General features: G+C 45.9%; 2 protein-coding genes across 3 annotated transcripts; one reads left to right on the top strand and one right to left on the bottom strand.

Annotated features, from left to right (window-relative positions):
* Window positions 1-593: 593 nt before the first annotated feature.
* On the bottom strand, window positions 594-5,203 carry RPUSD2 (RNA pseudouridine synthase domain containing 2). The gene is made up of 3 exons (XM_034994037.1): window positions 4,252-5,203; window positions 2,487-2,783; window positions 594-1,543 (listed from the first exon to the last, which is right to left on the bottom strand). Exons 1-3 carry the CDS (start codon window positions 4,897-4,899, stop codon window positions 809-811), a joined length of 1,680 nt encoding a protein of 559 aa, XP_034849928.1. The 5' UTR covers window positions 4,900-5,203; the 3' UTR covers window positions 594-808.
* Window positions 5,204-9,399: 4,196 nt separating this feature from the next.
* CCDC32 (coiled-coil domain containing 32) lies at window positions 9,400-17,270 on the top strand. 2 transcript variants are annotated; one of them, XM_034993875.1, is made up of 4 exons: window positions 9,400-9,487; window positions 10,875-11,130; window positions 13,467-13,623; window positions 16,332-17,270. In XM_034993875.1, exons 2-4 carry the CDS (start codon window positions 10,887-10,889, stop codon window positions 16,468-16,470), a joined length of 540 nt encoding a protein of 179 aa, XP_034849766.1. In that variant the 5' UTR covers window positions 9,400-9,487; window positions 10,875-10,886; the 3' UTR covers window positions 16,471-17,270. The 2 variants fall into 2 exon arrangements, with proteins under 2 accessions (XP_034849766.1, XP_034849768.1); XM_034993877.1 differs by having other exon boundaries at window positions 9,426-9,487; window positions 10,880-11,130.
* The last annotated feature ends 10,512 nt before the right edge of the window (window positions 17,271-27,782 follow it).

Below are 27,782 nucleotides of genomic sequence, written 5' to 3'. Positions count from 1 at the left end.
TATTTAGCCATAAAAAGGAATAAAGTACTGGGGTACCTGGGGGACTCAATCAGTTCGGCTCAGGTCATGATCCCAGGGTCCTGGGATCGAGCCTCACATATGGCTCCTTGCTCAGCGGGGAGTCTGCTTGTCCCTCTGCCCCTCCCCCTGCTTGTGCTCTCTCGTGCATGTGCGCACGGTCTCTAATAAATAAAAATCTTAAAAAAAAAAAAGTAATGAAGTACTGATACATGCTATAAATTGGACAGACCTTAAAAACATTATGCTAAGCAAAAGTAGGTAGACATAAAAGGTCACATATTGTATGATTCCATTTATATGAAAAGTCCAGAATAGGCAAATCCAAAGAGACAGGAAGTGGATTAATGGTCACCAGAGCTAGGAGAACGGGGATATGGGGAGTGAGTGTTTAACGGGTACAGGTTTCCTTTGGGTGATGGAAACATTTTGAAACTAGTTAAGAGGTGATGCTTGCACAACCTTGTGAATGTATTAAATGTCACTAAACTGTGTATCTTAAGATGGTTAATTGTACATTATGTGAATTTTACCTCAATTAAAAAAAAAAAAAGTAAGAAAACCAGACACACAAGGTGTTAGAAAAAGGGATATATTTACAAACCAACAAGTTCCCTAACTCTAGCTAGAGGGGGAGGAAAGAAGGAGGTAGCAAGTATAAGGAGATCCTTTAAGACCCCAACCTCAAGCCTGTAGAAACCCTGAGTACCAGCCCATGAGGTCAACTCCTAAAAACCATGGCCCATTCCTTTTCCAATTCAAGAAGCAACCCCTCCATTGGCCACAGCCCTCAGTCTTCTTGCCAGTCATCCTGTGCCCAGGCAGGCATGGGTGAAAAGTACTCAAACCCTGGCCCTTTATAGCGCAGAGCATGCAGGAACATCACAAGGTCCTGGGGCAAGGGGTCCTGTCGCACCAGCCGGCACTCTGCACAGAGAGGGTCTATCTCTTGATTTACAACATCTGTTTCAGCTGCCTTCTCTGGTGCCAAGGCCATTGTGTCCAGATTCTGAGGAGCTGCCTCAACTGCTCCATCCATCTTCTGGGCAGATGCAGCGAACTCTTCTAGGTGGTCCTTGCCCAGCTCTGAGGAGGGAGCTGTAGAGTCTATGAGTCCTGGGGACAGATCACCCTCACAGAGATCTAGCACATCCAGGCTCTGTTTGGCCTGGTGCTCCGCCACAAGGTCCCGAAGCAGTTCCTCATCTGTCTTGGCAATGTGGCCGCCCCGGCCCCGGGAGGGGCCCCACGCAACTGAGTTGTAGATGGGGTCATTGAGGATGGGGTGGCCCAGGAACTGGAGGTGGACTCGGATCTGGTGAGTGCGGCCTGTGAGTGGCCGGCACCGAAGCACACTGGAGCGGCCATTGTAGCTCAGTCTCCGGAACACTGTCTCACAGGGCTTGCCCCGAGCATCTACGCGGCATACCCCTACCTTGTAAGATACCACCAAGATGGGCTCCTTGCAGATCACTTCCTCAGTGGGGAACTCCCCCTCCACCCGGCACACGTACTCCTTCTCCAGCTACATAGAGGAGGGAAGAGGGAGAAAGTCAGCACAAAGCCTAAACTCATGAAGTTCAGCCCCAATACAGCGATGAGAAATGTATCAGTGTCAGACAGAAGAGGATTCAAACTCCAGCTCCACCATTTGCCAGCTGCATGATTCTGGGTACAATACTTAGCCCCTTTAAATCCCATTAACTTGTCTAGAAAATGTTAAGATTAGAAAAGCATTTGCCTCGGGGCGCCTGGGTGGCTGAGTCGTTAAGCGTCTGCCTTCGGCTCAGGTCATGATCTCAGGGTCCTGGGATCGAGCCCCACATCGGGCTCCCTGCTCCGCAGGAAGCCTGCTTCTCCCTCTCCCACTCCCCTGCTTGTGTTCCCTCTCTCGCTGTGTCTCTCTCTGTCAAATAAATAAATAAAATCTTTAAAAAAAAAAAAAAAGAAAGAAAAGCATTTGCCTCACAGGACTCTTATAAGGATTCAGTTAGACTCTAATGTACCTGGTACTGAGCCTGGTACACAGTAAACACTAAATGTATGACAATCAGATCCAGAGTTACAAGTCTCAAGACCACAGTCACTACCATTTAACTCTTCTACCCAAGCCTCTTCCGACTTCATCCAGAATCTTTTTACCAAGTAGGCTCTCCCCACAATCTTAAAAACCTCAGTCATAAAAAAACAAACAAAACCAAAAAACACTTCAGTAAGCTTGTCAGCACTCTAAAACTTCAAAATAGCAAACTACCAAGAGAGGCAGTGTATATGCCATCTCTAAAGATCTTTTGAAACATAAGAGATAATAGCCTGTTTTCCACATTTTCAGTGTTGACCTTCCTGAGGATAGGAAGCTTGGTCAGATAACATGAAGGACCACTTCAAAAGAACTCAGTGACACACTTTTGATACAGAGCACTCGTGAGCCCAGGAAGTGGCATGCAGGAGACAAAAGCCCAGCTCACCTGCCGGTCCCGAACCTGCTCATGAATTCTCTCTGAGACAGCTGCTGTCTTGGCAAACATGAGGACCCCTGAGGTAAGGCGGTCAAGCCGATGCAATGGGTGTAGCTCCTTGAGTTGGTGCTCCTTGCCCAGGATGAAGATGACAGTGTTGTGTCGGAAGCGGCCACAAGGGTGGACAGGAATGGAAGAAGGCTTGTCTACAACCACCACATCCTCATTCTCAGCTAGCAGGCGGACAGGCTCTGCTGTGACTGGTGGCTCATGCCTGTGCACTCTGTTCCTCAAGAAGTCATTGTCCTGCAAATGACACAGGCAAGTCATCAGACCAGAGCTGAGCTGTAATCAACTTCACACAGCTTCCTGTTCCTTACTGACAGAATGGTCACACTACATCCTTAAGCAGAAAATACAGCGTGCATAGTGTATTCATTTTATAAAAATACAGACACACAGGCAGGGAGCAGGCATTGAAAAAGTACTAGAAGGATATACACAAAAATGTTTTGGTGATATTTCTGGGTGGTACGATTATGAATGTTTTTTGGTTTTGTTTATTTGTATTTTCTCTACAAGAAAGTTATATTTAAAAGGTAAAGTCTTCTGGGACGCCTGGGTGGCTCAGCTGGTTGAACGTCCAGCTCTTGATTTCTGCCGGGGTCATGATTTCAGGGTGGTGGGATCGAGCCCCACCTTGGGTAGGGAGTCTACTTGGGATTCTCTCCCTCTCCCTCAGCCCCTCCATCTGCTCTGTCTCTCTAAACAAACAAACAAACAAATATCTTTAAAAAAATAAAAATAAAGAAAAAGTAAAGTTTTCTAAAATGGAGAGGCGGGTAAAAGCTCCATAAAATCATCCCTTATTGTGACTTTGAACAAATAACACCAAGCTGTAAGTCCAGATATCTGGTCTCTAGACTTGGATTTGCCACAGGCTCACTGCACGTCACTTAACTTCTCTGGGCCTCAGTTTCCTCATCTGTAAAATGTGAGGATTAGGCCAGACCTGTACTTCTCAAAATTGGGATGGGAGAGGGGATTCAAACCACTCATTCCTCAAATGCTGAAATCACCTTGTCTCCCCTCACAACAAAGTGTTACTGACAGCGGAGTCTGGTAACTCTTAGCTGTGATGGAATTTTAAAGGGTCAAAGCACTGGGCTAGACAATTCTAGTTTCTATACCTGACATTTCACAATTCTATCATATCAGGATCTATGATAAATAAGTAGTAGTTACAAGAACACAGACTTTGGAGGTGACACTGTTGCAGGTACTTACCTCTCTGAAGTTTACCTTAGTTTTGTTTCCTCACAGGTAAAATGAGGTGGCAATACCTACCCCACAAAGCTGTCGTTAGAATTTGATGTTAAGTACATAAAATGCTTACCTCTGTGTCAGCACACAGTAAGGAGACATAAATGACAGGCTCTATTATTACTATTTGTACAGAGATCTACAACGCAACATAGCGATCAGTGCCAGTGCCGCGAGACAGGGCACAAAAGGAGCTTTAAGAATTCCAACTTCTGTCCCCTGCAAACAAGGAAGCCGCCTGGAAGGAGGGGATATACGGGTTGAGTTTTGAAGCAGAGACTACTTTTTCGGAGATGGGATAAGAGGAGTGGGCTACAAGAGTGTTCCAAGTGAAAGCGAAAACGCTTCAGAATTACCTCGATTTTACTCCAGTACCTACCCCCTATTAACACTGAAAAGACCCCTGCCCCCTTTCCTCGCCCGCTTCCTGCCGGCCCCATCAGGACTCCACCTTGAGCACAATGCTGAGGTCCTGTACCGGCTCCTCGTTGAGATGCAGGCGCCCCGCCCGGACTGCGGCCTCATAGTAGGCCAGGGGCTGGGCTCGGAATTCGGTGCTGAAGACGTGCAGCAAGCTGTGGCCCACCCAGCGGCCTTTGCAGTAGGTCCGAAAGTCAAAGTAATAAGGCCGCACTTTGCGCAGGCCGCCTTCGAAGTAGTAGCTGGTCTCTGCAAAATGCTCATCGCCGAAGCTCACCCCTGCCCGCCGCTTCTTCGGGGGTGGCACGACGCGCTCCCTGATGGCGTCCCGTCGCTTTTTACGCTTGCCTGGGCCCGAAGCTGCAACCGGGGCCTTCTCCTCGCTCAGTGGAGTCTGCTTCCCGACCTCCCGGGCCGGCTCCACTCCCGGGCCTACAGGTTCCGGGCTCCCGGAGGTCCGCTCACCCCTCGCGTCGCCGCATGCGTCTCCGTTTTGTTGAACCGCAGCCCTCAGCCCGGTCGCTGCCTCGGCCCCAGTCGAGAATGTTTCCGCCATCGGACCCCAGCAACTACCCCAAATCCTGGCAGCGCTAAGGCGCCGGAGGTTGAGGCACCCTTGCAGACGAACTGGAAGCCACCGGTGGCCGCCCAGCCACATGACAACTCGGCCCCAGATCATGGGTCGCGATGTGAGGACGTCACCGGGCACCAGCCAATCAGCGAGGCCCAGCGTCGAGGCGGGGACTGAGAAGAGAAGGAGTGAAGGAGGGAGTTGAATGAGTGGAGTTGAACGTGTTGAGTTGCCAGTTGAGAGTCAGTGAGTGAGAGTGAATATGGGAGTGAGTTCAGTGGAGAGGCTGTGAGAATGACTCATCAAAAGTGTAGATTCCATGTAGATACGCTCAAAGTCCCTTGGGTCTGGAAAAACGAAAGGAGCCTTATCCAAAACAAATCAGAATGAGGATTGCTGAACTCTGACTATACTAAGAAGCGCTGTGTTGTACACTTTAAAGGGTGAATATTATAGTATGTGACTTATAAATCAATAAAGCTGTTAATATATGTATCTAAACACGCACACCCCAGAAGCAATGTCTTCACACCTATCCTATCCTTCCTGAGAGGGATTAGAACTCCCATTTGCCTTTCATATGCTCCTGTCCTGTTAAAAGGGCAAGTGGAGCAGAAGATGTATTTGTCAGCGTTCTTAAATGCAAAATACGAACCAACTCTGGTTAAGTTCATCAGAGAGGCAATTATTGAAAGGATATTAGTGCCTCATAGAATACAGAGAGCTGGAGAACAGGCTCAGAAACAGAGCCAAATCAAGAGAAGACAAGGCCTCTGAGAACCAGCTACATGACAAAAGGGTGAATTGTATGGAATGTGAATTCGATTTCAATAAAGTTTTTTTTTTAAAGAATGTTTTTCCTAATGTGTCTGAAGCACAGACAAGGAATGAGATGTTGGAACATTCTAGAGAGGAAGTCCTTGTGGGATTGTATAAAGTCTTGCTACTCAAAATGCAATCTCTGGATTAGCAACATGGGAAACACCTGGCAACTTGTTGGAACTGCAGAATCTTGTTCCTTCTTCCCTCCTGACCTACTGAATGAGAATCTGTATTTCAACAATATCTTCAGATGGTATGTCTGTATATTAACATTTGAGAAGCGCTGGTATAGACCATGTAGAGCAGACATTTGTCATATTTTTTGGATATCCAGCATCTTCTTAACCCTCTTCTTTTGTGTGAGGAATTTCCCACATTATAAGATGTGGAAACCAGAAACCGGCCTTCCCAGATTCCCTTGCAGCATGGGCATTTATCACCTGGGCTCCATTGATCAGTCAGGGCCTTTTTTTTTTTTTTTAACATTGATTTTATTTATTTGACAGAGAGAGAACACAAACAGGGGGAGTGGGAGAGGAAGAAGCAGGCCTCCTGCTCAGCAGGGAGCCCAATGCGGGGCTCGATCCCAGGACCCTGGGATCATCACCTGAACCGAAGGCAGAAGCTTAACGACTGAGCCACCCAGGCGCCCCCAGTCAGGGCCTTTAGTTCAGAGGCACACAGCAGAGGAAGCAGGCACAGTGTAGAACCCATGAGGGTTCTATTGGAATGAGGTTAAATGCTAAACTCTCTCTCTCAAAAAAAAAAGATAGCATTGGAAACATCTGATTTGGAGGGCTAACAGTAGGGGAGATTCTTGCGTCCAGTGGTCAGTCAGCAATGCCGGCTGCAGTATCTATGTTCAAAGGCATTGGAGTATTCCCTGAGTAGTCCCTCGGTGAGGTTTAGACACTGTTCCTGGCTGTATGGACCCCAAACATGACTCTCTGGCCCATCTTAAGATTCTGTGAACTACTTAGTATGCTTTAATCCTGTGCTGTACAATGGAGTAACCATTAGTCACATACGGCTATTTAAATTTAAATTAAGTAAAATGAAAGAAAAATTAAAATTCAGTTCTTCAGCTGCACAAACTGCATTTCAAGTGCTCAATAGCCACATGAAACTACTGGCTACCTTATTGGACAGCTCAGATACAGAAAATTTCTATCACCACAGAAAGTTCTATTGGACAGAGCAGCTTTAATCAATTTCTTTTACTGCTTAAGCTGGTTAAATGAATTCTACTGTTTGAACTAAGAACTCCAACTAACTTACTATGATAAGGATTTAAGTCTTTATGGTAAGAGCAATGGGAAATCATCAGAGTTTTTCGTGTGTCTGTGAGGTGTGTGACGTGATCTGATCTCTATTTCCAAAAGATCACCTCTGTTACAACATGAAGAAGGAACTGAAGAGGGAATCACAAGCTCTAGCTCCAGTTCAGTGTGGTTTGACCATGTGAGTTCTAATTCAAATATTCACATACCAAACAAATTTTGAACATTTGCCAGGCATCATTTGGCTCTGGAGATACAGAGGTACGAAAGACATAGTTCCTGATCGCAGTGAAGACCTATGCTGGTTAAGCATACAAATAAAAAACATATTTGTGCTAGGTTACACTGTGGTTAATGCAGAGTCTGAGATAGAGGGATGCGACTACCCTCACATGGCTTCCCCATATGATCAGTGCTTGGGGAGTGGGAGATCACATGGCTTTGCAAGTCCAGGATCTGGTTTCAATTTATTCAGCACACACGCTAATTAAACTTAGAGGACATCGGTGAATCTGTAAGGGTGCCAATTTGATAATTTACAACTGTAACTTTAAGTCAGAAAATGTATTCCATCTTATACCAGTGACTACTTGTGCCTGTTAAAGACACCCTCATTCTTTTGTTTTTTAATTTTATTTATTTATTTGAGAGCGAGAGCAGGAGAGCACAGAGGGAGAGGGAGAGGGAGAGGGAGAAGCAGGCTCCCTGCTGAGCAGAGAGCCGGACGTGGGGCTCGATCCCAGGACCCTGAGATCATGACCTGAGTCGAAGGCAGATACTTAACCGACTGAGCCTCCCAGGCACCCACGACACCCTCATCCTTGTTCAAAATATTTGAGAGGCTACATTTGAAATCAAGAGTTTGTTTGGTGAGCCGAAAATCAGTTTAAAGGGCATGAGTTGAAAGGTCACGGAGTAGCTTGATGAAGCACCTGCAAACCTATTACAGTGACCCTTTCTATGAATCAGATGCTGCCAGAATCATGTCTCCAGTTTTGATGGCAGTTAGAGGACTCTGGGGAATCTCTCACTCATAGACCTGACCCTCAACCCCCTACTTATTTTCTATGAATAAGCACTGAAAAAATCTTGTCTATTATTTGCTCCTTTGCTTTCTAATCTTCTTGCTTTCCACTTCCTTGTTTTCATATGCTCTCTAAGGATGGTTATAAATATGACCAGCAGAGTTCCTCATAGTTCCTTTTTACATGGTGGTAGTTATTACCACCATAGCCACATAGATTGGCTTTGGACACATCTAAAGGCTATAGCCTCAGTCAAGTTATGTCTACTGATGGTTGGCTGATGTCTTTGGTCACATGTTTCTTTGGGAGAGAGTAACTGGCTCTGGAAATTGGGGGTGGAGAGTGGGGAAGGGTTTCATTGTAGGGAAATGATAAGCCCTGAAAGATATCAAAAGTCATCATCATCATCTTCTTCTATTTTTTTTTTTTTTAAGTAGGCTCTATGCCCAGCATGGAGCCCAACACAGGGCTCAAAATCACAACCCTGAGATCAAGATCTGAGCTGAGATCAAGAGTTATATGCTTAGGGGTGCCTAGGTGGCTCAGTCGTTAAGCATCTGCCTTCGGCTCCGGTTGTGATCCCAGGGTCTTGGGATCGAGCTCTGCATCAGGCTCCCCGCTCAGAGGGAAGCCTGCTTCTTCTCCCACTCCCCCTGTTTGTATTCCCTCTCTCGCTGTCTCTCTGTCAAATAAATAAATAAAATCTTAAAAAAAAAAGTTATATGCTTAACTGACAGGGCCACCCAGGAGCCCCAAAGGTCATCTCCTTTAAAAAAAAATGTGACACATTCCCTTACCACTCTCTCCTTCAGGTACACTGGCCACACTTCTGTCATATCTTCTATAACTCTTTGCTGTTATTTGTAAATTTGTCTGCCCCTATGGCGCACACCCTTCTACATTTAGCTGTAAAGACCTCTGGGACCCATACCTACTCTTACCGGTCTTGAATTCCCGTTTAACACAACTCCTAGAACACAACAGGAGGAACTGGGTGTCTACTGACTAAATGAGTAAGAGAAAGCCTCACAACTTGGCTAATGCGACCTGGGTCTCCTGTAAGAGTAAGGAAAGTAGTCTCCTTCGCCATCCGAGCAGCCAGAGTGCTCTAATTTGGGTAGCAAATGGGTGAAATTTTCGGGGACAAAACACCAACCCAGAGGACTGCCCAGGAGGTGAATTTGCTCAGGGCACCAGGAAAACTCAAAGGCCTTGGCAACTGGGCTACCCTCTCCGAGAAGAGGATGGGAGGAGGACGCTGTCCCCGCGCCGGGTACGCTCAGATGCTAGTGGAATCTACCTGTCCCTAGAGAAGGTGGGGGACCAGGGCGTGTGACTCCACTGTTTCCCCGCGACAAGTCCCGCCTACCTCTTTCTCGCACTCCGTCCCTCACTTCCTTACCCGGCCGGGCTCCTGTCAACCAATCCACGCACAGAACATCGCCAGGTTGGGCGCTGGTTGGAGGACTCCCGGGATCCGTCACGCGGAGACTCCGCCCCCTACTTCTTCCTAGCCTTCAGCGACGGAACTGAGCCGAGCGTTTGTGAGCTGCTGGGCAGGCGGTTGCGGTAGGTGAAGAGGGGCAGGGGCGCCCAGCGTTTTAGGGCCCCGATCCCATCCCGGGATACCACAGAGGGGCCTCATGGTCTGACTCATCCCGCCCAGCCCGTCCTTGAGGCGAAAATGACTGAGGCCCGGGTCTGGACACCAGGGTTCCCTGCGCTGTTCTGGACTTCCTAGGGAGGTGGGGGGTGAGGCCCGGGGCTTCGGTACGAGCAAAGTTTTGGTTTGGTGGGCTCAAACGACTTCGGATGGGGGTGGACATTCACTGTGGACCCTGGCATCAGTTCATCCAAGGCCGCTGTGACATACCTTCTGGGCGCCTACGTTGGCTGGGCTGTCACTCCCGGGATTATTCACACTTTAGCCCGGCCAGCCTTCCTAATCCAAAAGGTCCCTCCTGGAAGAAGGTGTCAACCCATTCCGTAAGACTAGATAGTTATGAAGGCCCCTGGCAGTGTGGAATTGGATAAGAACATGGATTTTGGAGTGGCACAGGTCTGGTTTCCAGTCAAGGAATCACTATATATCAGCAAGGTACCCTTGACTAGTTACCCTTCTGATCCTCAGTTCCTTCCTCTGTAAACTGATGGAAATGTCTCTTCCAGTGTTTCTATTAAAATAAGAACTTATAAGAATAAGGTATATAGCCCAGCTTCTACATGTAATGAGCACATGGGGCTTTGCATATGGCATTACTTTCTCACAGTTTTCACCAAGAAGCATTTTTATTATCCTCATGCATTTGGAACTCTGCAAGGTCTGTAGTCTGTGTGCTTTTGAAAACATAATTTAATTGGCTTAGGACAGAGTGGTTGCATTTTGGAGATCTCTGGAGAAAAGTGCAGAATGGTTGTCTCCACTGGGAATGTCTTAGAAATGTGTGTGTGTGTTACAACATATATAACACAAATTGGCCATTTTAACCATTTTTAGATGTGCAGTTCAGTGACACATATGATTGTGCAACCATCACAATCATCCCTCTCTAGAACTTCCCAAACTGAAACTCTATCCATTAAAAAGTAACTCCCATTCCTTCCTCTGCCAAACCCCTGGCAACCACCATTCTGTTTCATGACTCTATGAATTTGACTGCAGTAGGTACTTCATATAAGTGGAATCATTCAATATTTGTCCTTTTGTGTCTGGCTTATAGACATTTCATTTTTTAAAAAGAAATTTTGTTATGAAAACAACTTGAGTGCAGAGCCAGCAGAGGGATCCAATTACCCTTTTGTCATTTTTATATCTGTAACAGGAATCTAATAAAAGACACTTTAAGTTTAGAGAAACTTCTTAAAAGCCTGTTACCTTCCTTCATTGGATAAATATCCGAGTCCTGCATACTTATCCTATATCCTTAAAGCCAGTCCTTACATCTCTGTTTTTCAGCTCAGATTCCAAATGAAAATGTTTGAGAGCATTGACTCAACAACCACAAGACCTGGCCCTGATCTTTGGGCTGAAATCTGCTCCTGTCTACCAAATCCTGACCAGGAAGATGGTGCCAACAATGCCTTCTCAGACTCCTTTATGGATTCTTACCCTGCGGGCACAGGCCAGAGAGAGGCCCCAGAGTTTGCTGTTCAGGCAGCTACAAAGCCTTGGGCTCCCTTGCAGGATTCAGAAGTGTATTTAGCATCTCTAGGTAAGTTAGATGGCTTTTTTTCTTTTCTTTTCTTTTCTTTTTTTTTGATTCAGAAGCTGGTGGTTTTAAGGAAGCATGTTGAAGTTCTGTTTCATCACCTGGTTTCTATTCTTTTCTTTTTTTAAGATTTTTTATTTATTTATTTGACAGAGAGAGCGAGAGAGCACAAGAGCGGCAGGCAGAGGGAGAGGGAGAAGAAGGCTCCCTGCTGAGCAGAGAGCCCGCTGTAGGGGACGCGGGGCTTGGCTTGATCCCAGGACCCTGGGATCATGACCTGAGCCGAAGGCAGATGCTTAACCAACTGAGCCACCCAGGCGCCCCTCTATTCTTAATTATTGTTTTTTGTCCTCACCACATGTATTTGTTAGGTGTAATTCCAGGGGGGGGGTGTTTCAGGTTGGTTGTTGGGAAGGAGCACTCTTTTCCTTTTTTTTTTTAAGATTTTATTTTTTAAGTAATCTCTACACCCAATGTGGGACTTGAACCCCGAGATCGAGAGTTGCATGCTCTACTGACTGAGCTAGCCAGGCACCCCAGGAGCACCCTTTTCCTTTTTTTTAAAAAATTTTTTATTGTTATGTTAATAACCATACATTACATCATTAGTTTTTGATGTAGTGTACTTTTCCTTATATATCCCTTAAAACAGTCTTTTTTACCTCCTGCCTCTGTTTCATCTGAATTCTGCTTCATTTCTTGGCATTCTGTAGATCCCTCTTGCCTACTATTGGTGGTCCATATATTCAGATAACTCAAAAGTGTCAGACATTTTGCCATCTTGAAAGAAAAGGTCAAGACCCCAGAGCTGCACATAGATTTCTGGTGAAACTATTGTATTGAAAAACTACTGTACTGGGGCACCTCGGTGGCTCAGTCGTTAAGCGTCTGCCTTCGGCTCAGGTCATGATCCCAGGGTCCTGGGATCTAGTCCTGCATTGGGCTTCCTGCTCAGCAGGGAGTCTGCTTCTCCCTCTGACCCTCCCTCCTCTCGTGTGTGCGCTCTCTCTCTTTCTCTCTCATTCTCTCTCTCTCTCTCAAATAAATAAATAAAATCTTCAAAAAAAAAAAGAAATGAAAACAGGATTGCAAATCATAAAGTTTCAATTGGGTCTGGGCTTGATATTCACCCTCCCCCTCCAAAAGGCCATCATTTACCCATTTATTATTGTTGAAGGCAAGACTACATTAAAGCAGAAGGCAAATGGTGATCCCCTTCCTTCTGTTCTTCAGTTGTTCCACAATTACACTTAAAATGCAAAGAAGAGTAATTAAATATCTATCATCAGGAAGCCATGTGGACCACTCTCATTGGGATTACAAGATGTTTGTTTTTATTAGGTTCCAACATCCAGGCCACAAGTTGAGTAACTTTAAAAAATGTTGGGAGATTGCTTTTCTTTAATCAAGATTTTAATCACAGATAGAGATCTTAAAGGTCTCTTATTATTGAGTTCTCATCCAGTCAATTTTAGTGTCTAATGAACCATTGGATCTTTCATCATTTTCTCTAATTCTTTCTCATGAGATTTGGAAACTACTTCATGTAGCAGAAAGAAAAACCATTTACTCCTCAGAGAGACTATTTTCAAGGAGTTGACACATGTCAAGCCAGGGAAAACAAGTAATGCCTTCGAGAGATACCTGCTGGCTTCTGTAATTTCAAAGAAAACGTGCCGTTGATTTATTTATGAGTCTATGGCTTTTTTCCTTTCTGGGGTTAAACATGTATTTGATATAATACAGAATTAAGACATGGTGAAGGAAAAAGAAAAATGTACATTTCCCTTTACCTGTCCTTAAAAAAAATGGACTCTTGGGCACCTGGGTGAATCAGTCGGTTAAGCATCTGCCTTCGGCTCAGGTCATGATCCCAGAGTCCTGGGATCGAGTCCCACATCGGGGTCTCTGCTTAGCAAGGAGCCTGCTTCTCCCTCTCCCTCTCTCTTAAATAAATAAATAAATAAAATCTTTAAAAAAAGGGGGCTCTTTTGCAGGGAGTGTGGATGTACTCATTAGTGAGAGAATTTTTAAGTTGTCACCTTGGCATTTTATTTTATTTTATTTTTTAAAAAAGATTTTATTTATTCATTTGAGAGATGGAGAGACAGAGAGAGCACAAGTAAGTGGAGAGGCAGAGGGAGAGGGAGAAGCAGACTCCCTGCTGACCTGCGAGCCTGACTTGGGGCTCTATCTCAGGACCTGGAGATCATGACCTGAGTTGAAAGCAGATGCTTAACCATCTGAGCCACCCAGATGCCCCTGTCACCTTGCATTTTAGATTTAGTTTCATTTCATACTCACTTTCCTTGTTAAGTTGCTTCTCCTCTTCTCTTTAGAAAAGAAGCTAAGAAGAATCAAAGGTTTAAATCAGGAAGTGACTTCCAAGGACATGCTTCGAACCTTGGCCCAAGCCAAGAAGGAGTGCTGGGATCGGTTCCTCCAGGAGAAGTTAGCATCAGAGTTCTTTGTGGATGGACTTGATTCTGATGAGAGGTAACTGGTTCTCAGTCCAGTTCCAGGTGACAGTATTTCACTGGAAGCATCTCTCTTTCTCTAAAGAATTCAGGGAGAGTGACATTTGAGTCCAGATATTGGTTGATATCAACATCAGCTTTTCTGAGCTCTATTTGCTCTTGGTCTAGTAGCAGATGTTGATAATTATTATTTTTGCAAAAAAGCAAATACCCTACCTACATCTTGATCACAGATTGAACAGAATTAATGAGAAAGCACTGTCTTCATTCTAAGTATACAATGCGCTTGAGAAGGTAGTAACCAATCAGCAAGTGGAACTGTGTCTTACCTATGACTCGCCATTGCCTTAGAGAGTTCCTGTCATATTGTAGGCATTCAAATTTGTATGGACTAAATGAATGAATTTCTTAAGCATCTACTGTGTGAAGGCACTGCCCATGATGTTATGGGGCTGAGGGTGCTGGGGTGGAGGGGAGATGTTAGGAAATTTTAGGATCCCTCCTTTTTTTGGTCCCCACAACTATTTGGGGAGAGATGACAAATATACCTAAAGACATATCTAACAAAATAAGGCAGCATAAGGAAAGAGCCAGGTGAGTGGAAGTGACAGAACATGCTTTGGGAGTTGAGAGACCATTGAGTTCCCTGTGGGCTCTGGTGTTTGTGCCAGAGAAGAAGGCAGGACTCGAACAGTATCTGCAGGTGGGCTGGATGCAGGGAGGAGGACATTCTGCAAAGAGCGGAATGGTGCTCGACACCCGTCACCCGGGAAAGAGGCTCTGCCACTTCCTGGTTGTATGTTCTTGAGGAAGTATCCTGGGTGTGCCTCAGTTTCCTGCTCTGTAAAGCAGGAATAGTAGCTCTTCCCTCACCGGGTTGTTTTGAGGGTTAAAGGAGTTACTATGTGTCGAGTGCTTAGAACAGACCTGGCACCTGGTAAGTACTAGGTAAGTGTTAGCTATGAGTGTTAGTCCTAACAGAATTTTAAAGTTCAGTAAGAAATTATTCAAAATAAAGTAAAAACCTGAATTTTAACAATAGGTCTTAGGGAAACACCACCTAAGTTTGCAACATATCATTAACATTGATTTTAAGAGTCCCATGATGTCAGATGAAGATATGGTTGCTGAAATCAGGGATAGTAGGTGAATAAAACTTGATAGTTATATTTTACTTTTCAATATGCAAAGGATTTTCCCTTACATTATCTTAAATATTGTATCAGCATGCCCCCAGATTCTTCAGAAATCAGTGTGGCATCTAAAGTCAGGGCAACTACCTATCTTCTGAGGGTTCAGATAATAATACACATTTTGCTCTTATCTGTCTCTAAAGACTCAACCCAGTTGAGCCTTAAACTGCCCCAAACACAAGAGACTTGGAAGATGCACACATTCCCAACCCACCAATAATTTGGTATTCTATTCTCTCTCCCCTTGAATGTTTGCCTCCTTTCCAATTCTGAGAAGACAAAATTTTCTCCTGCATAATGTTCAAGTAGGAATTCTTTTTCTTTTAAAGTCGAATCAGCACCAAGGCCCGAGTTAATGTTTCTGTATGTTTCTCCATACCTACAGTGATGTGATGTTCCCTTTTCTATAGAAGCAACTGAGATAATTCTGTGAAGAGTGTGGTAGATGAAGATGAAATGCTCCTGGGGTACCGTAGGCCCCTGAGCTGTGGACACCTGTTCCCCTGAGCTGCCATCTGTGGGAACGCTTCTTTCTATCAGTGTTAAAACATGCGCCCCAGAAACAGTAGATAGGCATTTATTTGCAGACTTCAAAGTTTCTGTTTTAAACAGAGGCCATCTTGTAGTGGAATTGTGTGGTTCTTCAGGTATGTGAAGGCCAGGTAGGTGACCCTCCTCATGGCATGCCTTTGTCAGAGGAGTAATAGGCTGAGAAATCCTACTGTCTACAACACGATTCCCCCATTTTAGGTGTCTAAAATCTGCTGGTGATGTCTTGACTTCTTGGCTTAAGACTTTGGGCTATTGAAGAGCATAGAATAAGGCTTACGGTATTTGTCATCATTTATAGTTTACTATGAATAGCTCATAAGCATTAGAGTGGAGGGTCTTGGGTACTTAAGGAAGGTGGGAGGGGACACTTTCCCTCCCCACCCCACCCCGGAACAGATCCAAACCCAAAAAGAGCCCTCTGGCACAGTGCCTGTTTCTTTGTGGGAGAAATTTGCTGCGCAGATGTTTCCATCTTGGGGACTTGCTATAGGATGAAGTAAACAAACAAACAAAAAAACCCCACAAAAATGGTGCTTAGTGTAACTAAGTGCTGTAAGTATAATCGAGTCTCAGACTGCCTCGGGTATAGGAGATTTCAAGATGCTCACTAATAATTTGGCGTTTATTTGAATGTTTCCTCCCTTGGACAATTTCCTCTCTGGTTTTGAGGGGAAAAAAAAAAGACAGGACTGAGGCATAAGCTCTTCAGCTACTCTCACCAAGCCTTTAGAGGCTGTGCATGGAAGGGGGCCTGGTGCTGCTTATAGCCAAAGTGCCCACTAGGGGGTAAATTATGCCGCTGAGCTGCCAGGATGCACAGCTGTCAGAGGACTATCGTCATTCTCCCCGTTAGCAGTGAAAAACAATTGTAGGAAGAAATTGGTGGTGGGCGGGAAGGCAGCATTTGAGTAACTGAGATAATCATTAAGTAATTAATCAGCTGGGTCTGATGCAGCCACCCTTTCCCCCTGCTCTCTCCTAGCACCTTGGAACATTTCAAGAGGTGGCTCCAGCCAGATAAAGTAGCCATCAGTACAGAGGAGGTCCAGTATCTGATTCCTCCAGAGTCCCAGGTTGAGAAGCCAGCAGCCGGGGACAAGCCAGAGGCAGCGGAACAATAAATTACACACACACACACACACACACACACACGCTGAGCAGCTGTCTTGGATCCAGAGGGAACAGCGGAGAGCTCGGCGGAGCAGCAAGGAAAAATCCAGGGAGGGGGGAAGCCCACCCTCCCACTCAACAAAGCAAACAGCTGTGGGCCCCCGAGGACTTGCTTGGGGCTGCCGTGTGTGACTGTCTTGGATAAACTGACTGACCCAGTGCATGATGGATCAAGATACTGCTTTCCTCTGTGTCTCACAGCTTGCCTGAGCTCTGTTGCGGCAGGTGAGGAGTCCACTAAGAATCTAGTGAAGCAGCAAGTATGAGAGTATTTGGAGAAACTGATACTCTTGGGTTTAATATATAAGTGAGCCATATTTTTTCTTGCCTCTTCTGGATGTTCCTGCCTGCGTTCCCAGCATTCCCTTGGTTAATTGTCAGGGGTGAGTGGGGCCAAGGAGAATCAAGTCGGCCTCCTTGGATCCACAGCCCATGTGGGGCTTCTCTAAGTTTGTAATAAATATAGGGATGTTAGGAACAGAGGCCATGCTTTTCCTTTGGTTTGTTCCTTGTGGAGAAAAGGGACCAAAGTATGAAAACTTGGGTGTTTGTGTGTAGATGTATATTTTTGATGTCATGCATGGTTCTCCCCTAACTTCCTCTTGCACTTAAAATGGGCCAGGCTTCAAATTAGACTTGCAAATATGGTGTCGGTATTTGACACCACCCCTGAATAGTTCCAAGCTCGCTTGTGGCGGCTTTCCTGGCCGTTCTTGTTCAGTCTGTGTTGTCCATATAAAACTTTTCACATCAGAAGAGCTGTGTGTGTGGTGCTATCGACCTGCTCCCCACCCCACCCGCCCCCCAGGGAGGTGCTCCCAGGCAGTGGGGAGGTAAAGACAAGTGCGTGACAATGCAGGAGAGTTGATAACCTTTGCCAGCCTTCTATTTTTAACATGTACCCTCTGACAAGCCAGACCTCGGTGCTCTGAGGGTAGGATTCTGTGGCTGTGGTGCCATGGAACTTCTTCCTGGGTAAGAGGTTTCAAGTCCCTAATGATGAGCAGGGTGACCCTAAAAATCTGCAGAGAACATGTGCTCCCATCTAAATCAAGTATTTGCCTTGTCTGAAAGAACGGGAATCAACCAGGTAATTCCATATACTTGCTGAATCATACAAACTTGGGGAGGGGGGGAACTTCCAGGCATATTTTCCTTTTTTAAAATTGATTAATGGTCTTAGCTTTGTAATAGTAGGACATAGAGAGTGTCATAGTTGACATAGAGAGTGACCCTCTGTGTTCCCCGGACACTTTGAGGAAGCCAGACACTGACAATCATCTGGCCCTGGACTGAGCTTGCAAGTTGCCATCCCCGCCTGGGGTTCAGGTGCTAGACCACACTCTTCCTACAGGGCCATCTGATGGCTTTCAGGTGGATGGATAGACTTTTTTTTTTTTTAAAGACTGAGTTTTCTTCTCCCTGCATGATAAACAAAAATTATTCTTCCTCAGTAACAATTTAAGAAAAAAAGTGGTAAGGTCCCAAAACACTCTGCTTAAAGAGCAGTTAGAGAATCTAACTGTCCAATCTCTCATCCATACCAGAAGATAGTGTTTCTGTAATTCAGGCGAGATTCTAGCTTTGCCTTTTCCCTACCTCCCATTTTCTACCTAAGAAACAGAAATTTTAGTGTGAGAAGGTGGCAAATTGCATTAGAGGAACCGAAAAGGAACTTTTGGACTGGAAGGCTTTTAGCCCCTCGTGAAAACCTGGGTGAGGTATGGAATGAAGGTCCCAGATCTTCAGGTACCTGCTCACTTAACTCTTTAGTAGAGGCAGATTGCCACAGAAGGGAGTCCAGTGAGTTGCAACTTTGATTTCTGATTGGTTTAGAGATAACAACCTAAGTAATGGCTCTTCTTTTTTTTTTTTGGAGTAGGCTCCATCCCCAGCATGGGGGGGCTTGAACTCATGGCCCTGAGATCAAGACCTGAGCTGAAGTCAAGAGTTGGATGCTTAATTGACTGAGCCACCTACGTTCCCCAGTGATGGATCTCAAAAAAAAGTGAAGCACCATTTAGCAAAAACAAATTCGATATTAGCTCCCAAAGCTAACTTATTAATATAGACTTGACTTAGCTATTGAAATGGTATTAATTTGAATCCAAGAGTCTTGGGTGCTATCTTTATCTGTCTTGTGGCTTACTGTGTGATCACAAGTCAAATGACCTCTTTGTGTTCTATTTCCCTTTTAGAAATTTAACTAACCATAGGAAAAACTGTATTGGCCAGAAATGCTGATTTGTTTCCTTTGACCCTGGAAATTCCCAAGGAACTCCAGTTAGCACTTCCTCAAATCAGTAAAATTTGAGTTGAGAGGGCTTTTCTTATTACCCCAAGTGAAACAGAAAGAGCAAATGGAGCAATATTTAATGCTAACTCTTAGAGCCAAGTGAGGACAATTACCAATAGGGCAAAGCAGAAATGACTTGGCATACCCAAAGAAGGCTGGGTTAGAGCCAGAGAGATAAGCTAAGTGACTGGTGACGGCCACTGTTCTCGCACATGGCGCTCGTCACCCAGCGCTTGGTAAGATCAGTGCTGGAATGGCACAGGCTTGCGTCCAGTCCTGTTCCAGAAATAGGCTCTGGATGTAGGCACAGAAAGTAAACAAACATCCCACCAGCTGTTGCCGAGCTGTGTCCCTCCCAGGCAGGCCTGCCCACAGGACTATTGCTGGAAGAGGGAGAACGCCCTGGAGCCACTCCCTGGCCCTGCCTTGAAGTGACTCCCCAAGGTTGAGAAAAGCTCCAGCCACATGAAACAGGCAATGTTTTCCTGAAAATTCCAAGCCACCCCAACCAACTTTGGCCCTGCTTGAGTTGTAAGATTCAAGACAGGACACTGCCATAGCACTCTTAGGTTTGTGGGAGAGCTGTTTACTTGAACGCAGAAATGGGTTTAAGGCACAGATTCATTCACCTAGCCAATGTTTGTTGAGCCCCTGCACTGTGCATGGTGGTGAATAAAGCAAAACCACATCTTCCCATGTGGAATGATGGAGAGATATGGCCTAGCTAATTAGTGCTGTAATTGCTAGTGTTGCAGAGTCAAGGCATTAGCATAGGGTGCTTTAGAGCATATGGGAAGGAGCTATGAGAGCCCTAGGCCAGTCAGGGTAGGAGGTAGGAGAGAGGCTGTGTTAGGGAAGCTGAGTCCAGAAAAAATGAGTAGCAGTCAGACCGTGAGAATGGAGGGAGAGGAACATGGGGGCATAGCAAATCCCAGAAGAGGAAAACAGCATGTACATAGGCCTAAAGGCAGAAGAAAGTTTGGAGACTGGAAAGTTGTTCAATGTAGTTGGAGTATAAAGGACAAAGGAGGAAGCCTCAAAGGTGAGGTTGGAAATTAATATACAAGGCCAGGTGTGAAGGGCTTTGTGAGCCATGTTAAGGAGCTTGGATTTTATTGTGGGGGCAAGAAGGAGCTAATGGGTCATTTTTTTTTTAGGATTTTATTTATTTATTTATTTGAGGAGCGGGGGGAACAGAGGGAGAGGGACAAGCGCAGAGCCCAATGTGGGGCTCGATCCCATGACCCTGAAATCATGACCTGAGCCAAAATCAAGAGTGGGAAGCTTAACTGACTGAGCCACCCAGGCACCCCACTAATGGGTCATTTTAAGAGGGGCAGTGACAGGATCAGATTTGCATCTAGAAAGATGGTTAGGGCTGCCATGGATACCACATGATTAAATTGATTAGGGAAGCACACATTCACACTTGGCAATGATATGTCCAAATGAATAATGCAATTAGGTGGCTTGTGGTTTTCCCTTATTTATGTTTTCTAGCTTAATTTCTTTGAAGTTATTGTTTCACTATTACAGAACAAATAGAATCATGTTTGGCAGATTGCAAAGGTGGACATGTCAATATATCTCATCCCACCCTTTCATCCTACAGTATGATGGGGACACTCCTATATTGGGATGTTGGGTCAATACTCCCTCCCCTTGAACCTGGGTAGACCTATGTAACTGCCTTGCTAATACAGTACAGCACAAATAGTGTGACTTCTGAGGCAAGATCATAAAAACATTCCACCCGATCCTCCCAGCCCCCCCCAACATGTCCCTTGGTAGTTCTGAGCCAACATGTGAGATGTCTGGCCACCTAGAAGCGCCACAGGGAGACAGAGGTGCTCCCAGCAGTTTAGCCCCCAGCTGTGTGAGGCTTCCCACCCCAGGCATCAGACATATCAGAGATTCAAATGGTTTCAGGCCCCAGCCTTCAAGCCACCCCAGCTGACACCATGTGGAACAGAGACAAGCTGTCCCTGCAAAGCCCTGCAGATTTATGAACAAAATAAATGTCATGGCTTAAGCCGCTGAGTTTTGGACTCGTTTGTTACTCAATAGATAACTGGCACACCATGACCTGGGTTTCAGATTTTATGGAGGTAATATCAAGTATTTTATTTTTCAGTCCCTTCTGGTTTCTAATGGTTACAGAACTTTAATACTTATGCTGGGTGCAGTATGAAGAGGAGCAAAATTGGAGGCAGGGACCAGCTGTGAGGTGGTTGCAGTTGCCTAAGAAAGGGAGGACAGTGACTTGAGGACTTCTCTCTCCACTTAGGAGATAGAATATGCTGCAAGAAAACGTCCCTCCCACCCTAGAAATGAGAAATAGCTAGATAATCTACAAAATCATAGCTTTTCTTGAGTCCTCAGGAAGCTGAGGTCACAAGGCAATGAAAAAAAAAAAAACGCCTTTTCAAGGAGAGACACACATGAACAGTTTCAACTTTAACAGAGCATGGAAGAAAGAGGTGGCTGACCTACACGTGAGTAAGAAGAAACCAATGAAAAATTAACAGAAGTGAAAAGGCTACACATGGGCTAGCATATCAGTTTAGAATAGTTGGAGACAGCTCCAGACATGGGAGAGTTGTACTCACAGGTAAGCTTTCTTCCATAGGCCTCCCCTGAGGTTCTGAGGGAAAGTGGGAGCAGGGCAGGAAATGGGAGAGGGCTCTCCTCCTCGGTGTGTGAGCATGCAGACTTGATAAAGCAGCTGCTGGGGGAGGGCAAAAAGCCTCAGCTGCTTCCACAATCCTCTCCTATAAGCAAAAGCCTTAAGCCACTGGGGAAGGGGCAATAGATCCTTGCTTCAGGGGGAGTGATAAAAGCAAAACTCACCTGCTTCTGGGTGAAGAGTAACAAGCTTTTCGCCCTTCTTTAGCACAGGCAAAGATCCATTGCTTCAGTGAGGAAGAATGGAAGCAAAATCCCTCTATCCCAAAGGGAAAACAGGAAACTATCATGGGTTGAAGATTCAAGCAAGGGTCTGCTCTGCTGGGGGGAGAGGGCAAGAAACTCGGGCCACCCAAAACCAACCACGGATATAAGGCAGAATTTGGCTTTCAGAGGGAGTAGGGAGAAAGCCTCACTCTTGCCCTTGGGGTGTGTCTAAGACTAAAGCTGAACCCGGATAATGGACACACACATCCTCACCCCAACCCCCGCGTGTCCTGCCCCTCCAGGAGCCTAGCACCACAGGGCAAGCAACAGTACTCTACTGCCGGTGGGGCAGGGATGGCTGAAAAGCTGAGGGCGGAGCACGAGCCCAGAAAATCCCTCTGACATCCCAGTCCCCACCCCTAACTCAACTGATTCAACCCCTCAGACCAACAGAAGAGGCACGCCCACTTCCAGCCATAAACAGTTACCTCAGTCTCCGCTGTTTACATAGGATGGGCATTCAATACAGATTTATGAAACATACAAAAAGGCAAGAAAGAGGAAAAGCCCAATCCATTGTCAAAAGACAAAGAAATCAACAGAACCAGACTCCCAGATGACACAGATTTTGGAAGTACTGGATAGGGACCTTAAAATAATAATGACTAATCTGTTAATGGGTCTAGTGAAAAAGGGTGGGCAATTTGCAGGAACATATGGGGAGTCTCGGCAGAGACATGGAAACTAAAAGTCAGATGGAAATGCTAGAAATAAAAAACTTGGTATCAGAGATGAATTCCTTCAACAAGCTATTCCATAGGCAGGCACAGCTGAGGAAAAAAACCAATGAACTTGAGAAAGGTCAATAGAAATCATCCAAGCTGAAACACAAAGACAAAAAGGAGTAGGAGTAAGAAAAGAAAAAAGAAAACCAAGCTTCTGAGATCTGTGGGAAAATATCAAACAGACTAATATATGCGTCATTTGAGTCCCAGAAAGTGAAGAAGGACTGCATGGGGCAAAAGAAATATTTGAAGAGATGATGGTTACACGAACGAGGACGTGGCACTGAGGGTAGAGAGAGATGGATGTGGGAGGCAGGTAGGGGAAGTGCCACTGGAACGTGATATATGAGTGGAAAGCAGTGTGAAAGAACAGGAAGAGGGAAGCACACGGCACCTGGGTTTGGCACCAGGTAGTGGCGGGTGCTTAGCCAGTGGTGGTGCGGGGAGGGCCAGCCTGGCTTAGCCCTCTGCAGAGCCTGTGCTCTGAGGGTGTGCAACCCTGCCTCCTGCAGGCTAGATTGGAGCGACCGTGGGTGGGCCTCGGCTCCTTGATGCCTCCCCTGGGAGGCTGTGCTAAGCGTCTGCATGCTGCCCGCCATGAGTCAACATGTGGCCAAGAGGTATATGCATCTCCTGTCATTCTCCCCACCTCCCTTTCCCAAGTGCTACATCTCACAGATTGTTCTGAGGTAAAGGTCTTCTCTTCCCAAACAGGCAGACTCTCTTCTCCCTTCATGCTGACCTGATCCACTTAAAAAAATTAGTTCTTTTGCAGATAAGCAGGGTGGGAGGAGGCAGAGGTGGGTGAGAGGGATGGTGTCTGTGCGTGCATGCATGTGTGCACAGGAAAGGAGATGGGCTACTGAGAGCTTATGAGCATTTTATTTTTTTCCCTTTTTAAAATATTTTATTTGTCTGAGAGGGAGAGCAAGTGAGAAAGCACAAGCAGGGTGAAGGGCAGAGAGAGAAGCAGACTCCTCACTGAGCACGGAGCCTGACGCGGGACTCGATCCTGGGACTCCAGGATCATGACCTGAGCTGAAGGCAGACGGTTAACTGACTGAGCCACCCAGGTGCCCTCTTTCGTTTTTTTAAAAAAAGTAGGCTCCACACCCAACATGAGGCTTGAGCTCAAAAGTTGCGTGCTCTACCTACTGAGCCAGGCACGCACCCTGAGTTTTGGGGCATTTTAAAGAATAGGATCATTTTTGGCTTTTTATCTTATGTCCTTTTTGGATGAGGTTATCCACTGGTAACTCAGCAGATGCCAAGGTGCAGCGTGATCTTCAGCAGAGTGATCAAATAAATCACGAGATCTGGGAGACAGGATGGAGGGTGTAGGCTGGATAAGGGCACAGTATCGTAAATTCATAGTTGTTGAACAACCATCTAAAAACTATGCTCATTGATTGATAAACTCACATGATGCTGGTTTCTTCTTCTTTTTTCTCCTCCTCCCCCTCTCCCTTCTTCTTCTCTTCCTCCTCTTCTTCTCCTTCCTCCTCTTTTTCTCCTTTTTTTCCTCTGTCCAGCTCAACATTTTTTTTTATTTTTTATTTCTATTTTTTAAATATTTTATTTATTTATTTGACACACAATGAGAGAGAGAGCACAAGTAGGGGGAGTGGCAGGCAGATGGAGAGGGAGGAGCAGGCTCCCTGCTGAGGAAGGAGCCCAATGCAGAGCTTAATCCCAGGACCCTAGGATCATGATCTGAGCTAAAGGCAGACACTTAACTGACTGAGCCACCCAGGTGCCCCAACATTTTTTTAAAGATTTATTTATTTGACAGAGAGAGAGAGCAAACAGGGGGAGGAGCAGAGGGAGGGAGAGAATCCTGAAGCAGACTCCCCACTGAGCATGGAGCCCCACCTGGGGCTTGATCCCAGGTCCCTGAGATCATGACCTGAGCCGAAATCAAGAGTTGGATGCTTAACCAACTGAGCCACCCAGGCGCCCCCAGCTCAACATTTTTATCAATGATTTGGATAAGTGCATAGAGGCATCTTTATCAAAAGTGAGAGGATAGGTAATTGACTGGGCAACAGAATCAGACTCTAAAATTTTTTTATAGACTGGAATGATGGGACAAAGTATGAAATCTAATAGGGATAAATATCCCTTCATTTAGGATAAAAAAAATTAACTCCACAATTAGAAGACAAAAAAGAACTGTGTATTAGTTTGTTCTAGTGACATAAGCCAGACTCTATCTAGATTAAGCCATAAAGGGACACTGATTGGGAAAGACAAAAGTAGATCTGGCCTCAAGGTCAGCTGGATCCAAGGACTCGGATAGGATTTTCAGTCTCCTCTTTCTTTCACTCTTAACTTTTCTCTATTTCTTTGTGTGTAGGTATAGCAGGTAGAGAACTGGGAGTTCTGCACATCATCCCAGTTTAGCAAATCCAGCCCTTCCAACTCCATATAATAAATCCCAGGAACGGACTCTGATTGGCCCAACCTGGGTTACATGCTCATTGAACCAATTGCTGTGACCAGGGACAGGATACTTTTATTGGCTGAGCCTAGGTCAGGGGCCCAAACGTATGGCTAGAGGCACAGGGTGCTGTGGTTGGCAATCCCACCAGAATCATTTGAGAATGGGAAGTGGGGGGGAGTGCTGTTACCTGCAGAAAAGCACAAGGGATGCTGAGAAACCAAAACAACAGATGTTCAGTGTCTTTACAGTTCAATTGAGTCAGTAGTGGTGTGTTCCTGCCAACATTTATAATTCTAGGAATCAATAGTGGAAATGTACTTAGGACTATAATAGTGTAAAAGTACATTCTGCACTGGCCATATGACTCTGAAGCATCATCTGGGCAGTATGAAAGAGGAACATTGACAAACTCACAGTGCTGCCTGGAGGAGGAATCCAGAGTGGGGAGGCTCAGAAGGTCACCTCATTTGAAGAAAGGTCAAGGCAATAAACTTTGGCCTGGAAAGAGAAGATATGATAGACATAGTTGGCCTTAAAATATTTGGAGGAGTCTTGAGTAGGCAAATGAAACACTGACATACAACAGACAAACTAGGACCACTGGGGGTAAGTTTCAGGGAGATCAATTACCATTCCTTATAAGGCAAATTTTCTAATAGCTGTCCAAGAATAGATAAGGCTGCCTTGTAAAAGGTAGTGAGTTCCCTGTCACTGGAGGTGTTCAATCAGGTATCAGAGATGTAAAGAGGATTCCTGTATATCACAGAAAGTTGCATCAGGCGACCCCTAAGGTTATGAAAATCTGTGGTTGTCCATTGGAGACCTACAGGTGCTTGCTGCTAGTAAGTCAGCTCTGGACTCCCCAAAATCTGGAAGGGAGAGCTGATGAGCTCTTTTCCCTCCCTAGATGATAATGACCCGTTCTGATCAGTCAGAGGCAGAGCCCTCCAACAATTCTTACCTTAGCCCAGCCCTGTGGGACAGACTCTTTGGCAGGGAAGATCACGGAAAGGCAGTCCTTGTGCTATTTCATGTCCTCTGAATACCTACCATGAGAAAAAGACTGGGATGTAGGCAGTTTATTTTAGGGAGTGGGCAGAAGTAAGGAAGCAAGGACAATGAGACAGGATAGGGTACATTGAGTGGTTCACTGTGGGTTGTTAGGGCTCAGTACCCCTGGGATCACTCTGAGGAGCCTTAAAAATCACAGCTCAGAATGTCCCCATTAAATAATGGGGAAATCTGGGCTCTATTCTACCAGTGCTCATCCCTCAGTGGTTGAGGTTTGTCATTTGGGAGTGTTAAGCTCCTGCTACTTCCAGGCTGCCTTGCAGGGGCTGAGAAAATCCTCCCACAGAGAAGGAGAGGGATGGTCTACTCGGATTCCTGGACCCAATTCCTTTTTTTTTTTTTTTTTAAGATTTTATTTATTTACTTGAGAGAGAATGAGAGAGCGAGAGAGAGCACAGAGGGAGAAGGAGAAGCAGACTCCCTGCTGAGGAGGGAGCCTGATATGGGGCTCGATCCCAGGACCCTGGGATCATGACCTGAGCCAAAGGCAGATGCTTAACCGACTGAGCCACCCAGGCGCCCCCCTGGACCCAATTCCAAACAGGAGTGGGTGAGTGCGTGGGGTTCTCCCACACACAACACCAAGCAATTCTCACACACCAGCAGGATGTCCAAGAATTCAACCCAATTCTATCCCTATCTACCCAGAGACTGTATCAGATTCCACAGGGTAAGGGCTCAGTCCCACAAGACTGCCCCCCACCCCCCACTTCAGATGCCAGTCACAAGCCCCAGGCTGTTACTTGTGCTTCTGACCAACTGGCTACAGATGGGAGGCTCCAGCCATCTCCTCTTTAGGTTCAGTTAATTTGCTAGAGCAGCTCCTAGAACTCAGGGAACCACTTCACATTTATCAGTTTATTAAAGGATGTGATAAAGGATACAAATCAACAGTCAGATGAAGAGAGACATAAAGGAAGTACAGGGAAAGGACCTGAAGCTTTCATGCCCTCTCCAGGCACACCACTCTCCACAGTCTCTACATGTTCACCATCTCTGAAGCTCTCCTATCCCAGTCCTTTTGGGTAATTCTGGAGGCTTCACTGCATAGTCATGATTGAGTCACTGGCCATTGGCTGATTCAGCCGACAGCCCCTCTCCCCTCCCCGGAGGTTCTCACCCTCTAATCACAGAGTTGTTCCTCCTGGCAACAGGCCCCTGCCTTTGGGTGGGGTCTGTAAGTCACCTTCAGTAATAACAAGACATTTACTTCACCTTTCTGGCTCTGAAATGCTTTCAGAAACTGTGGATGAACACCAAATATATCTGAGAAATATGTTGTGGTCATCTGAATGACCAAGTATACATGTCTTATAAATCATTATAACACAGAGGGGAAGCTGTGAGCATGCACGGGGACCGTCTACCACAGCTGCGGCTGGACACAGGGGTGGGCTGAAGGGATGTGGGGCAGGTCATCACCAACATCTGCCCTGGTCCCCTTCCCACCCAGTCCAGGACCTGTCTTCCAGGGACAGCACGGGACCTTTGATTTCCACGTTCTAGCCTCTGTGGCCAAGTGGGTTCTCCAGCTTTGCTAATTCGGCATAGCCTTGTCTGATGTTCACCCATAGGTCTCTTGGGTTGAAGTCTCCCTTCTGGGCTGAGCTCCCTCACTGGGCTGTCCAGGCTGTGGGCACCAGGGCACTGCACTCTCCAGGCTGCCACCTGTTCTATTCTACACCCACATGTGAGCGCAGGACATGATGACATTAGGGACACTGGCTGCATTGTTCAGTCTACAATGGTCAAGGCCAGAACTGGTCGAAGGCTGGA

This window comes from Mirounga leonina, unplaced genomic scaffold, assembly GCF_011800145.1.
Source record: "Mirounga leonina isolate KUSES-001 unplaced genomic scaffold, KU_Mleo_1.0 Mir_91, whole genome shotgun sequence".
Classification (NCBI taxonomy): domain Eukaryota; kingdom Metazoa; phylum Chordata; class Mammalia; order Carnivora; family Phocidae; genus Mirounga; species Mirounga leonina.
Note: the sequence above shows the minus strand (reverse complement) of the source record. Positions and strands in the feature narration are given on the sequence as shown.